The sequence below is a fragment of the Psittacula echo genome, assembly GCF_963264785.1.
Source record: "Psittacula echo genome assembly, chromosome: 13".
NCBI classification, from domain to species: domain Eukaryota; kingdom Metazoa; phylum Chordata; class Aves; order Psittaciformes; family Psittacidae; genus Psittacula; species Psittacula echo.
This window is the reverse complement of record NC_137749.1, coordinates 7,327,751-7,340,564: the sequence shown is the minus strand read 5'-3', so window position 1 is coordinate 7,340,564 and position 12,814 is coordinate 7,327,751. Positions and strand designations below refer to the sequence as shown.

Sequence of the window (12,814 nt, the reverse complement as noted above, 5' to 3'; positions counted from 1 at the left end):
GCCTATTTTCCACTAAAGTCTCCACTGGCTGCTGAACTACCTTTGAAGATTTTGCAGGACTTAGACACTTAGACTCAATTCTTGCCTGTTCAGCTGCAACTTTGGAGGCAAAAGGAAAGGAGAGAAAAAACTGCAAGTGCATCACCTTGACAAAAAAAGTCTCCAAGACCACTTACTGCTTAGACCTAAGCTAACCACAAAGTCTGAAGATCTTAACTCCTCTCCCACAGCACCATGTTATGGAACAGCAACACTACCAGGCAGCCCTGCTCAAGTACCTGTCAAGAGTGGCCAAGGGGAGGGGAAGGAGAGAATCACGTAAATATATGTATATATAAAATGACGATCATTACTGACTAATAACACAGCCAAGACACCCCGCAGCAAGGGGATTTGTCTAAAGACACCCTCCCCCCCCGCTGACTTTCCCCACCACGGCGCGTGGGTTTGCAATCCTGGAAGCAGATCACAGGACAACGTTATTTTTCTCTTCCTCCCACTGCGTCGGCTGTTTACAGCGCCCCATTCGCACTCCAAACATGTAGAGAGAATTTTCCCCCGTCACATTTCCCTGTCAGAGCTGTCAAGCTGAATCCCGCTTTAATCTGCCAAAAGCACTTTTCTGCTGACATTTTTAATAAATACTTTCAGCTTTTAAACACATTTGTGGGAGCCATTTTTTCCCCTTTTTCTCCCTTCTCCTCCTGTAGAATAGGCTCTGAAAGCCTTAATAGCAAATACATTACACTTATCAAAGGCTTCCCCCCCCCCACCTTCTTTTGCATCCTGAAGCGGATGTAGTGTTTTCAATTTTAAAGCTAAATTAACTGTCCAATTGAATTTAGCTGGTGTGAGCCGTTTTCTGTGACAGGTTTTAGTTATGAAGCATATTTTACATTAATAGAACTCAACATGAAAACCACTCGCTCTGGGATTTCTGTGGCTTGCCATTGAAATGGCAAATTTAATATTTCAGACATGCTCGTGCCAGCGTTTGATTATTGTTCTTCATTTAAATCTCTCCTAATGGGAAAGGTCCTAATTAGTAAAAAATCATGTTTTAATGAAGGCGAAATGCTAATTGCTAACACAAAAAGCCTTCATATAAAATTATCCCAGCACTGCCATTGATTTCTTGGTGACTCAAAAAGCCCATTTGTGTGTTTACACACTAAGGCACCGTTTGCTTTTGTTTTATCATAACATTTCACTCAACATACCATAGAATTTCCTGAGAGAAAGGCAGCTTTCCCAAAAAAACCTTTCTTATCTTGGAGGCAGGAAGCACAAAATTAGATGAAGTGACTTTGCACCCAAACTACGTGATCATGTGCAGTAGCTAAACCCAACGACACTGTAAGAAGCTTTTTAACACAACTTCTCTGAGAAAACAAAACATCAAGCCATTTCTCCCCAAGGAATAACAATTCCATTTTGTTTTCCCATCTCTGATCTTTCGCTTATCATATTATTTGCACCATGATTATAGTGTTTGCAAGGCAGCTCAACCACTTATGCCATAACACTCAATCATGACATAAAAAAAAGTTATTACACAGTGACCTCTGGATGCCAACATTTGTTCAGCAAGATTTATGAAAAGCCATGTCAGCAGCGGGAATTGCTGCAATGAAGCGATGCTTTCTCCTGAATGGTACTTACATCACTGAGACGGTCCCTTGAGCTGCTCCGCTGAGAGCTTGTGGCCTCCCTGATGCTGTCTTCCTCGCTATTTCTGCCACTTCTGCTTGTAGGGACCTTCATCTAGAGGGAGAAGAAGGAGGGGGAAAAAGGAGATTTTCAAGCACTGCTCTGCCACCTGTTCCCGAGGTTGCGACAGTGGTTTAACTCAATGCCTCACTCCTACACCAACGGCACTGTGGAGAGGATGCGTTTGAGTGCATGGGGCTCCTCGGAAGTTGTGCTTGACCACATGTGTCCATATTCCCTTTCGCTCACGTGCAAGGGAAGGGTACTTTTAGCACTCCTGGAAGCAGGCAGGGCTGTGCCAAAGTCCTGTGACTCAATGCAAGAGGGAAGCAGACAGACAAGCACTCTTCACTCTTTGCTACCAGCAAACCTTAACTATGATGCCGGTGTTTCAGCACTGCTATTTGCTGACAGGCCGCTGCTGACCCAACAGCCAGGTGTCCAGTTTCAAGTCCAGAGAAGTGCCTTGGGGCCAGCCCCTGATAACTGCACTGGGAGGTCAGTACCAGCATGATGACTGGGTGCCTAAATGCCATGAGGGATGCTGGCCTGAAACAACTTGCTTGAGATAACACAAAAAACTTGAAGTAGAGCATGATTAACTCCTATAGCCAAGACCAGTTCTCCAACCACTAAATCATCCTTCTTCCTTCTCTTGAAGTTGTGCTTGTTGTTTACACATAAGGACAGGCGCCAGTGTCTGAAATCACAGCAACTTTCCACTTGTATCTGCAGAGTTTTACAGGGGGAGGAGAAGGATAGGATAGATGTCATTCACAGCTTCATTCCTGGGCTCATTTACTAACAAATTATTCTGCTAATTCCCTTGTGAAATATTGGGGGGAAAGAAGTGTTTAATTTATGAATAGGTTCTATTCATATCAGTTTGGTTCCATTAAAATTACACTATTTAAAATGTCGGCTTGTACAAATTGGTACTTTAACTGGCAATAAAATCCCCTTGTTTCTTTCTGTCCTATCTCCCTGCAGTCTCAGCAGCCAGGGGGGTTTGCTATGGTGCTCTGATAAAACCCATCTGCCCCTGCAGCCCAAGGAACCATGCTGGGTGGGCACACTGCCACAATGCACACACCGCAGCCTCAGCTCCCAGAGCTCACTGAGCACTGCAATCCCATGGATATTTGACATTGCTGCCAGCTAAGCTCCCCACAGCCTATTCATATTTTAGTACAATATTCAGAATATTATATGGAGAACAAGCTCCAGTACTTGTCCACTATGGAGTACACAGCCCTGTAGAGTAGAACACAGGGAAAACACCATGCTCATTTTCAAGCAACAGTACATTTCTGATTGAAATCCTTCCTCTGCATGCTTTTCTGCCCCCTTATACCTCATCAATACACTTCTTTCCTAAGGGTAAGACTTTTAGACTCAGCCACATCAAAGTGTTAGAAACAGGAATTTGCTCACAGCCTTGTCACACAACCACTGCTCTCACCATCAGCCGCCTGTCTCATCCATTGTAAACCATCTTTCCAATATGTTGCCCACCTGCAAACTTTTATCAGGAATGATTTTTTGTCTTTGCCCCTACATCAAAATGTTCAAACAACACAGCAACGGGAGGTAGTCCCTGCTGGGATCTGCTAGAAGCATTTCCAACCAACAGTGTGCCTGCATTCGCAACTACCAGCATCAGGTGTAAAAGCAGGAAATAATTCACTTGAAATTCAGCATGCTGAATCCATAGTATCTGCTTCCCCAATAAAAAGGTCAACAGAATCAAGCACAGAAATCTAGCTATACTACATCAATGCTGTGGCCGTTACAGATCAATTTTTTAAACCCACATTTAATTAAATAAATTTGATAAGATTTTTTTTCTAAATATATGATTGTCATTCACTTATTTTTTGCTTTCTTAGGTCTTTATTAACCAACTATGGTTTCAGCTATCCTGTTATTGTGCCGAGGACTGATGCCAAGTCAATAGGCCAAGTGGTAATACCCCATTAATTGCAGCCTTCCAAAACCACTGGCACACCAGCTTGCTTAAGTCATCTGGATCTTTGTACACTTACTCAAACCCCAACTCAACCAGTTTCCAGTCATCAGACAGCTCTTTCGAAAACTCAGACATAAAGTATCTGACCTGCCAATTCCAACACTTCCAGACACAGCAGGTGCTGTTTCTCCCTGAAACAGGAGCCACTTCACCATTACAGTAGAATTACAATTTTCCTAAATACAGTACAGCAACACCCACCGAGTTCTGCGGCTTTCTGATTTCTGATCCATAACCTCACCGCTCCCACCCAGTAACACGTCAAAGCCTGTCAAAACCATTCTACTTTTGACCTAAACAACTCGTAGACAGCTGCTTAAAGTTAGCACAGACTCACCCAGCCTGTTACCAGACTCAAACCTTTTGCTGTTTTCCTTGAGTTACAGTCGGCTCCCAACACCACCTGTTTCTTTTCTCCAAATTTCATTAAAGGAAAACTACACCTACACCCACGGTAACAAATTGAGACAATTTGACCTGACAAGGTCTTGCACGGGCAAGCAAATTAGAAGCATCACTGCTGCCATTAACCTTTCCAAGTAAATATCAATTATTAAACTTGCTGCACTACCTCTGTCCTCAGTTTGCTGCTGTGAATTAAGAGGGTCATCAGCCTTTTTGACAGATCTTGTTCATTTACACCTGCTGCCTGCCAGCAGGGGAGCCCGCACACCCGCCGCCGAGCGCTGAGCCAAGCTGCCTTAATTCATCAGTAATTACCCTAATGAGCCACATGCAGGACCCAACCAGGGGGACAAGTTGTTCTGCTAAATGGATGCATTGGTTTCACGGGCACTCTCTGCAGACCTGGTATTAGCGAACTGGTCAAAAGCTTCTTTCCCAAAGTTGCTTCTGGCTTGGCTGCTTGATTTCTAGTGATTTTCTCTGGGTGTTTTTCCTTGAGTTCCAGGAATTCCTCCTGACCACGCTCCCTGATTGAGCTTTACTATTAAAACTTGTAATCCCTCTCCTTTTGGAAAGCTCACCACTTCCCCAGAGCCTACAAAGTCTCTTAAGGGCCAGAGGTGAGGTGGGCTCCCAGCCCCAGCACGGGCACAAAATGGCCGCCGCACCTCATACCCAAACAAGCACCTCCCTGAAGCCACCCACAAAACACACTGTGTCACCTTGTACAACACATTACCAGAGAGACGCTGCTTACCAGAGCAAGCGGCCGCCATTATTAATTACCTCAGGTAGAGCAGCCAAATAATCCATCTGAACATAGGCTTGGGAAGGGGAGGGCCATCTGAGAGAAGCTGCCTCTCCACTTAGGTAAAGCTGCCCTACTGCTGTGACAGAAAGCAGTAAAGTCACTTACAAGCAGCGTTTCGGAAGGAGCCCCTCTCTCCTCTCATGACTTTGTCCTTCTGAAAGCACTCAGAGAACGCGCTGCTGTTTTCTGCTCTGAGGGCAGCGAAGGGCCCTCCCCAGGCCCTGCCATGGTGCCTTCCAGTCAGTGCAACAGAAATGGGGGATGCAGCAGGTAGAAGTGTATGTGGGCCAAATCGGAGTGTGCTTGGCAGTGCTGCCTTCAGGTCTGCTCAGAGTATTTCAGGAGTCATCTGAGAAATAGAAACCCTCAAAATAACTCACAGCCCAGCAAGACAGTGTGGGGAAGGTGCTCCTCAGCCTCGCCTCCTGAGGGCAGCGGGTGGGAGGGAATCTGTTCTTAAACGTAGGTTGGCTGCTGTGTCACTTCAGGACAGCTAAGCCGGAGCAACACAAAAAGGCACACGGTGGCAAGTGAAGTTTTCTGGTAATTTATCTCTTCCAAAGGCCAAATGCTGTCCACATCCAAACCCTAAGTCAGCAGGACATTCACGTCAGTACGTATTCACTGAAACATTAAACAGGTGCCCAAGTTTCACTCGAGCAGAGCCTATTTAATCACTGAAGTTAACAGAAGTCTCCAAAAGCATTAATTTAACCCAAAGCTGCCTTAAAAACAGACCAGTGCAGCCTCCCACAAGATAACTAACACACCTCACACCACAGGGAAAAGCTGGTGGTAAGCAATCCCACCTATGTGCAACAGCTCCCGTTCAGCCTTTACCAGAAAATGCACAGTTCTGTTAGAGCGTGGGGAAGCCGCCATTTCCAGCTCTTGTGACAGTGAGCCAGCACTGCAGCCTGGGCTGGCTTGGCAGGGAGCGACCAGGGGCAAGGTACAGAGGGTTTGTAAAGCCATGATCAATTTGTATGCTGCAGGTGCTCACGGACAGTCCCAGGCCATGTTCGGAGCCAAGAATTATGAACCTTGCGCTGTTGGACATCATGTAGCATGATTAAATATCATAACTCATTCCGGTAATAACTCCAGCTCTCATTAAAGTCCAGTTCTGCCATCCTGGATTGCTGCTGCCTTTTCATCTCTCTCATCCAACTTCCCCCTCCCCAGTTCATCTTATGGGGCGGGGGTGGAGGAATATATGGGTGGGCAGAGCAGGTCTTGCTTCCCTAAAATGGCTTTTTCATTATTACTAGGCTGGCTCTCAGCCCCCTCTTTTTCATCATAATAGATCAGCCTGCTCACCGTCTATTTAAGCTTTTCTGATGTCAGAGGAAAGCACATTTTTATTTGGCGCACCTATTTTCAAATCACGAGCCCGCTGCCCCTGCTCATTATTAATAAATACACTTCGATTTATCACAAGCTCCGTTTGAGTGCCATGGGGAGCCTGGGGCAAAAGGAGACAAATTCTTTTCTTAAGTTGTTCTGAAAGGTGCTGGGCTTCCTGACCCTCACCCCCATTAACCCAGCACAGCTAGTGTGCTCCTACTGGGAGCTCCACGGCTTGCGCAGCGGCAAACTTGGACTGATCTTGTGCCATCTCAATATATTTGTTCATTATCTTGCGCACACACAGAAGCATTTGGAAATGTACTCGGGGCACAGGCCAAATTGAATCATCTGCCTTCATTTTCCACACGATCTGAAGCTACAGCTGCTACAACAGGCTGTGGGATTTTTATTTTCCTTCCTTAACAGTTTTTTTCCCTCACTCTTAAAGTCACAGCAGTCTGATTTTAAACCTCTTGCTGGTGCTTGGGTCTGTGTCTGCTTTTTACTAAACAGATCTTGCATACACACATGGTGGGAAATGGATTCTCGACAACCTCCCTCCATTCTGAAGGCAGGAGAGAAAGCAACATCCTCGGGGAGAGACATCATTAAAATACTCATCGCAGAGACGCCTTCTCCGGTGCCTCAGATGGGTCTATTACTCCACTAATCCTCTCACTTCTGCCAGTGGACAGGCATCAGCAGGAATGGCACCCACGTCTTCGTTGCTACACTTGGGAGCAGGGAATAGTCCCATGAAAACAACAAGCCCATCCAGATCAGAAAGGGCAAAGACTCCCCTCGCAGCACTGACCACATTGCCTCCTTTCAGGAGCACATTAACTCCTCAAGAAGGAAAGTTTAATTCCTTTTTTAGAGCTCTGGGAGATCAACTTTCATTTGTCTTGCGAGAAAGGACAGACCAAACACAACCTTCAGATTTAGGATTTTACTGACTTCATGGCAAATCTGTTTTGGCAGAAGCTACTTGGAGACAAGCAAGTACAGCTGAGAGGCGTCCAAGTCCCAGAATTTAGGTCCAAGCTTTCAGATCACCAAAGATAGGGATGAATTCACCTTATCATGCTCATCTATCTAAACTAATGCTGCTGAACACCACTTTACATCTCATCAGTGTGTAATGACTTTATCATCTGCTCTGCCAAAGGATTCTTTTCCAACTCTTTCTATAGGGTCAATCTAAGGAAGAAAAATCTACTGCAGGCAACATTTCCTGCTAACAAAGATGATGATTCCCCATGGCTATAAGGATTGCTAAGAGCAACTGTTACAAAAACTTACCAAACTAATTGTATGGCCTGTCCCCTTCCTAACACACATGAACATGATGCTTAAACAATATTTTGGGAGGACTTTTTTGCTAACATATGCCCACGTTTTATTATCCCAGATAAGCTCGTGTTTCTATTGGTAGACTATCAGCAGTAGCAGCTTTCTGCAGCAGGAGATAGTAAACTGCCTTAATAAATACAAATGGACAATTTAATTAAAATATATTGAAGACTTGGAAAAAGTACTATTTGTGGACGAAACAGTCTGTTAAGGGATTGCACTCAAGGCTAGTTCAGTGTATTTTAAATAGGCAACAATAAGTGGCAGTGAAACATACTGCACAGAGCTCTACCCTGATGATTAAAGAGCATGCTGAAATTATAAACGTCTGTTTTCCAGCAGGGAGAAAAACAAAAGTCACCCAGTTGCCTCTGGTTTTAATGCTTGAAACAAAACAAACCATTTGGCTTTAAAAATGTACTTCTTTAAACCTGAAAAGACCCATGTATCAAAACAAGGTGGAATCAGCTAAACACATTACTTTCTGATTTGTTTTCTTGAAAATCCAGCCTTAATGCATTCTAACAAAATTTATCTATCCCAAGCATACCTCATAATGAGATCAACTGGGAAAAATATCAGGCTTGTTTGTATATTTTATACTTGCTCTAACTTGGCAGTTTGGAGATTATGTATTCCCCAGGTCCCTTCTTAAATCGTTTCACACGCTGCAATTTGATTTTCTTTGCTTGCCCTTTTCCACAATTTTTTTGATACATTTTATTGAGTTCTGGCTCAGAGGGAAACGTTCCCTTTGAATTAAGGGTGCAATCATTTTTTTCCCCTCTAAATAAGGACATATGGTGTAGAAAGCACTGTTATGGTCCGAGTATTTTATGATTGAAGTAGGACTCGTTTTAAAAAATGACAGTAGCATCAGGTTAGATTAGAGCAGTTTTTCTAATTGGGTGGTGCTGCTGCGGATGCTGTGACCTGCTACCTTTGCTGTAACTCATTTTAAATATGACATGACCATTTTTACTTACTGTGATGAAGAAGAAAACAGCAGCAGTGTTATGAAACTGAAGGAAATTTGTCCTTTTCCTTTTAGCATTCATTCATTCATTTTGAAGGTTAGCATTTATACATTTCACTAGCATGCAGACTTCTGGTTTCTAATCCTGGCTTACCTGCTTCCTCTGGTTAAGCTACTTCAATAACCTGTACTGCACTCAAGCAGTCTGTGACACTGTGGTTAATTTTTACCTCTCCCTGGGATGCAGGGAGGTTGAATTAATGTTAGCTAAAGGATTTCTGTGCTTAGAGGCTGTCAGAGCCGGCTGCTGCAGGAAGGCAAATACAACAACCTATTGCAATAAAAAGTGTTATTAGTGAAAAATCAAAATACTCAAAAGCTATTATTAGTTTCTCAGCTACTTAAACAATGTCAACTACTCATTAAAAACCTGTCCTTGCATCCTAATGCTCGCAAGTAGACGTGTGGGCCACCTTCCATTTTTAAAACCAAATGAAAGACAAGCTCATTTTTGGGAGAATTGCTAAATACAGCTCTGATTAGCCAGGGTAACATCCTGCAACAAGCACAGCTTTAGCTCTCAAAGAGACACTTCTCCAGATCTGGTGCCATATCTCACTAGAGAGGAAATATCTTTGATCTCATAATTTTTGAGAGGTGCAGCCAAATGAGTGGGCCCATGTGCTCAAGGACTGGAGAAGCCTTTTGCACTAGTGCCCAGCACAAGGAGGCCATAAGGACAAGCGGGGTTGGCCTTTCTGCAGTTCAACGGATGCATTGGAACTGCTGCAAAGGTTTTCCAGAGCTTCTGGGCTGGCAGGTGGCCACGGGGCAGAGCCGGCACCATGTCCCGCAGCAGCCGGCGCTCTCCGGAGCGGGAACGCATTGCCATGTGAGACCTAATGCTTATTTTGGAGAAAAGCTGGTGCTTAAGTAGGCAAAACTGCTTGATTTTACAGCTGCCATCAGGCCTGCATAGCAAACTGCACTCTGCATGCCCCCAGCCGTACTTGGCAGATGGTAGTAGACAGCTGGGAAAATCTGGGTTTGACATACGTCAATGATAAACTGTGTCAGTGTAGACCTGCTTAGGTTACAGCTCACTAGCATGTGTGCAGGAGTGAGACTTTCACTGGCGAAGGGTAAATAGCATTCCTAACTAATTTAGCTAAAACCTGCCATCCACAACAGGGTACACAGACGGCACCAACGAACCCTCGGGGCTGTCTGGAGCTGCAGGCAGGGTGATAAAGAGGTAATGTACTGGGTTTGTGTGGCAAGGTTTTGGCGGGGGGGGGGGAGCTACAGAGGTGGCTTCTGTGAGAAGCTGCTAGAAGCTTCCTTCATGTCCAACACAGCCAACACTAGCCGGCTCCAAGATGGACCCCCTGCTGGCCAAGAACATCAGTGACAATGGGAGCACCTCTGGGATAATGTATTTAGGAAGGGGAGGAAAAAACCTGGGCAAGCTGGAGACAGGAGTGAGAATGTGAGAGGAACAGCTCTGCAGACACCAAAGTGAGTGAAGGAGGAGAGGAGGAAGTGCTCCAGGCTCTGGAGCAGAGATTCCCCTGCAGCCCATGGTACAGACTATGGTGAGGCAGACTGTGTCCCAGCAGCACATGGAGGACCCCATGCCAGAGCAGCGGCATGCCCAAAGAGCATCTAAATAAACAAAAGCATCTGTAGTCACAAAAAACCCCAAATAACAAAACAAAAAACCCAACCAAAAAGACACACACTACTTAGTGACTGAATAGAAGCAGTCTGTAGAGCTGGGAGATGAGAATGAAACCATAGGTGGACTAGGACAGACATAATTGCTATCAACGAAAAGCAGCACTCAATAATTACTGCACCAGCTGTAGTGCTCAGCCAGAATTAGATGCCCAAACTACACTTTAATTTAGTGACAGGTCTAAAGGAATAGCGTCCAGTGAATACTCCATGAGAGAGCTAAAAGACTGAGCAAGTTACAATATAAGGTTTGTAGCTTCAAGTTTCACATTAAGGTGATTCAGACCCATGACTCTCAGTTACACAATGCCGTCCAATAAGCATCAAATGAGAAGTTGATTTTGCACATTTTTTTGGTGATGGGAAAGAAATGGATACACTCAAGATCAGCTCAGGACTCTTACAACAGATGCATCAAGTGTTACCGACACCAGTGCAGCTGCCCATATCGAAAGGATCACTGTAAGAGAAGTAACTGAGCAGGATGGAGGTATGATTGACTTAAGCATCCATTTAGCAAGGATAGAGCTGTGTTCAGCTGGAGCCAATGGCCTAAATTAGGTTGAGTTTACAAAGTGCTTTTAAACATCATGTAGGAGGCAATCAGAATTGACAGCTTTAACATTGCTGCCATCTATGCATACAGATACCATCTATTAAAGGCTAATATCAACAGCTGTGATGTTCAATGCAAAAGTAGATTTAATATACACATTAAATTGTCCAAAGCTGCAGCAGATGCTTCAAAATATACTAGGAAATTCAACCAAGAACTATCTGTATCCTACGATATTTCTCTTCTAGTAATATTACCCACCAAAAGCAAAGGTTTTGAACCCAATACAAAAGGTGATGATAACCTTCAGAAGTGATTCTAGGAAGAGAAGATCCCCAAAAGCCAGGTAAATAGATTACTAACGATGTTAGATGGGTAAAACATTTAATCCAGTTCTGCTTTGTCCTGGGGAAGGAAACAGACTCATTCCTCAGTCTTCTGATAACAAAAGGAAGATATTAGACAACATTTACTAAGAACAAAGTCCAGACCTGTTGCACAAGCCATAGAATGGGAGATCATGTGCACAGAGATGCTTTAAGAGATCTTGGAATAGTCACTGAAAAAACTGGAAAAAGACAAGTGTTGGAGAATATTTCAAAGGAGCAACCAGGCCTGGCTGGGCAATGCAGTGAGACCAGGAAAAAAAACCAGTTCTGGATTCAACTGACTGAATTAAACTATTCCAGTCAACAAGGTTTTCTGGAAAATCAATCTTCTTGAATAAGCCTTCCTTTCTTTGATAAGTTTGTTTGAAAGGGGAGCTAGATAGATGTGATACATTTAGAGGTTTTGATGTACTCACACTGCAAGACATTCTGATAAAAATTAGTGCTATATAAATAGCAATAAAACATATTTTAAGTGGGGAATGCATCAGCTAAGTTATCAACAAGTAGTGTCAATAAATAATCATTAATGCTTGCTACAGAAAGTAAAAGGATTAAACAAAGCTTGCAGTTACTCAATAGCTCCATCAATAACTGAGAAAAATACTATCAAAGCCACTGCAAACCAAATTCAGATGCCAACAATACCTGTTTAGAAATAAATAAGGACGAGGAAAGAAGGCAGTTTAAGGCAGCAGCTTTGATTCTTTGAAAAACACACCTCATCAGAAAAAAACCTATTCCAAAAAGAGAGCTGTACGATGATCATGAAGAACAAGGGTGGATGCCTGCTGCTACTACAGAGAGAGACCCACGGCAACTACACTCTGACCTGTGGTACAAACTTGGGATAGTTGTCTTGGATTGCTCAAGTCCTTCTTACATGGACCACAGAGATTAATCAAACTGCCATTAGAAAGTGCAAAAATTGCCAGCAACTACCCATGCATTATGAAGAGCAGACCTCACCTTACTTAGAGCGGGGAACAAAAGTTATCTTCCTGACACTGATAGTGAAGGAAGATTTTGTAATGGCAACCTCCAAAGGCTGTGGGTTCTTGTTTGTAGTTCAAGGCAAGGACAAAACCATCCACACATTCTCACTCAACAATTCACTCAATGCCTCCAAGCGTCCCATGTGAAAACCCATGCTCAGTACAGTAGGGTTTCAAATTCATTACTAGGACTCTGAGGCACCACAATAACACAATTAAAACACCACCAGATGTGTGTCATATAATACATGTTAAAAAAAAGAAAAGACATACTGTGTGCAGATACAACAACAATTTGCTGTTCGAATTAATTCAGGAATCAGGACCATCCCTATAAACCCAATATATAAAACATATGCTACTGTAGGCACATATAAATTGCATGCAGTTTTTTCTAGATAAAGCCACACATGCAATTAATAAACTAAAGTGAAAAAAGAAAAGAAACAAAGTAAATAAATAAATACAAAGGCTGCCCGGAGAATGCTGAATTTTGCAGAAAC

The 12,814-nt window shown here is 43.6% G+C and overlaps 1 protein-coding gene across 1 annotated transcript in view; it reads right to left on the bottom strand.

Annotated features, from left to right (window-relative positions):
* FBRSL1 (fibrosin like 1) overlaps positions 1-12,814 on the bottom strand; it is a gene marked incomplete at its 5' end in the record, with an annotated part of 531,620 nt that overhangs the window by 294,307 nt on the left and 224,499 nt on the right. Inside the window, one exon of the mRNA XM_080629043.1 lies at positions 1,663-1,764. Within this exon, the coding sequence (XP_080485169.1) occupies positions 1,663-1,764 (102 nt within the window). The remainder of the gene's footprint in view (positions 1-1,662; positions 1,765-12,814) is intronic.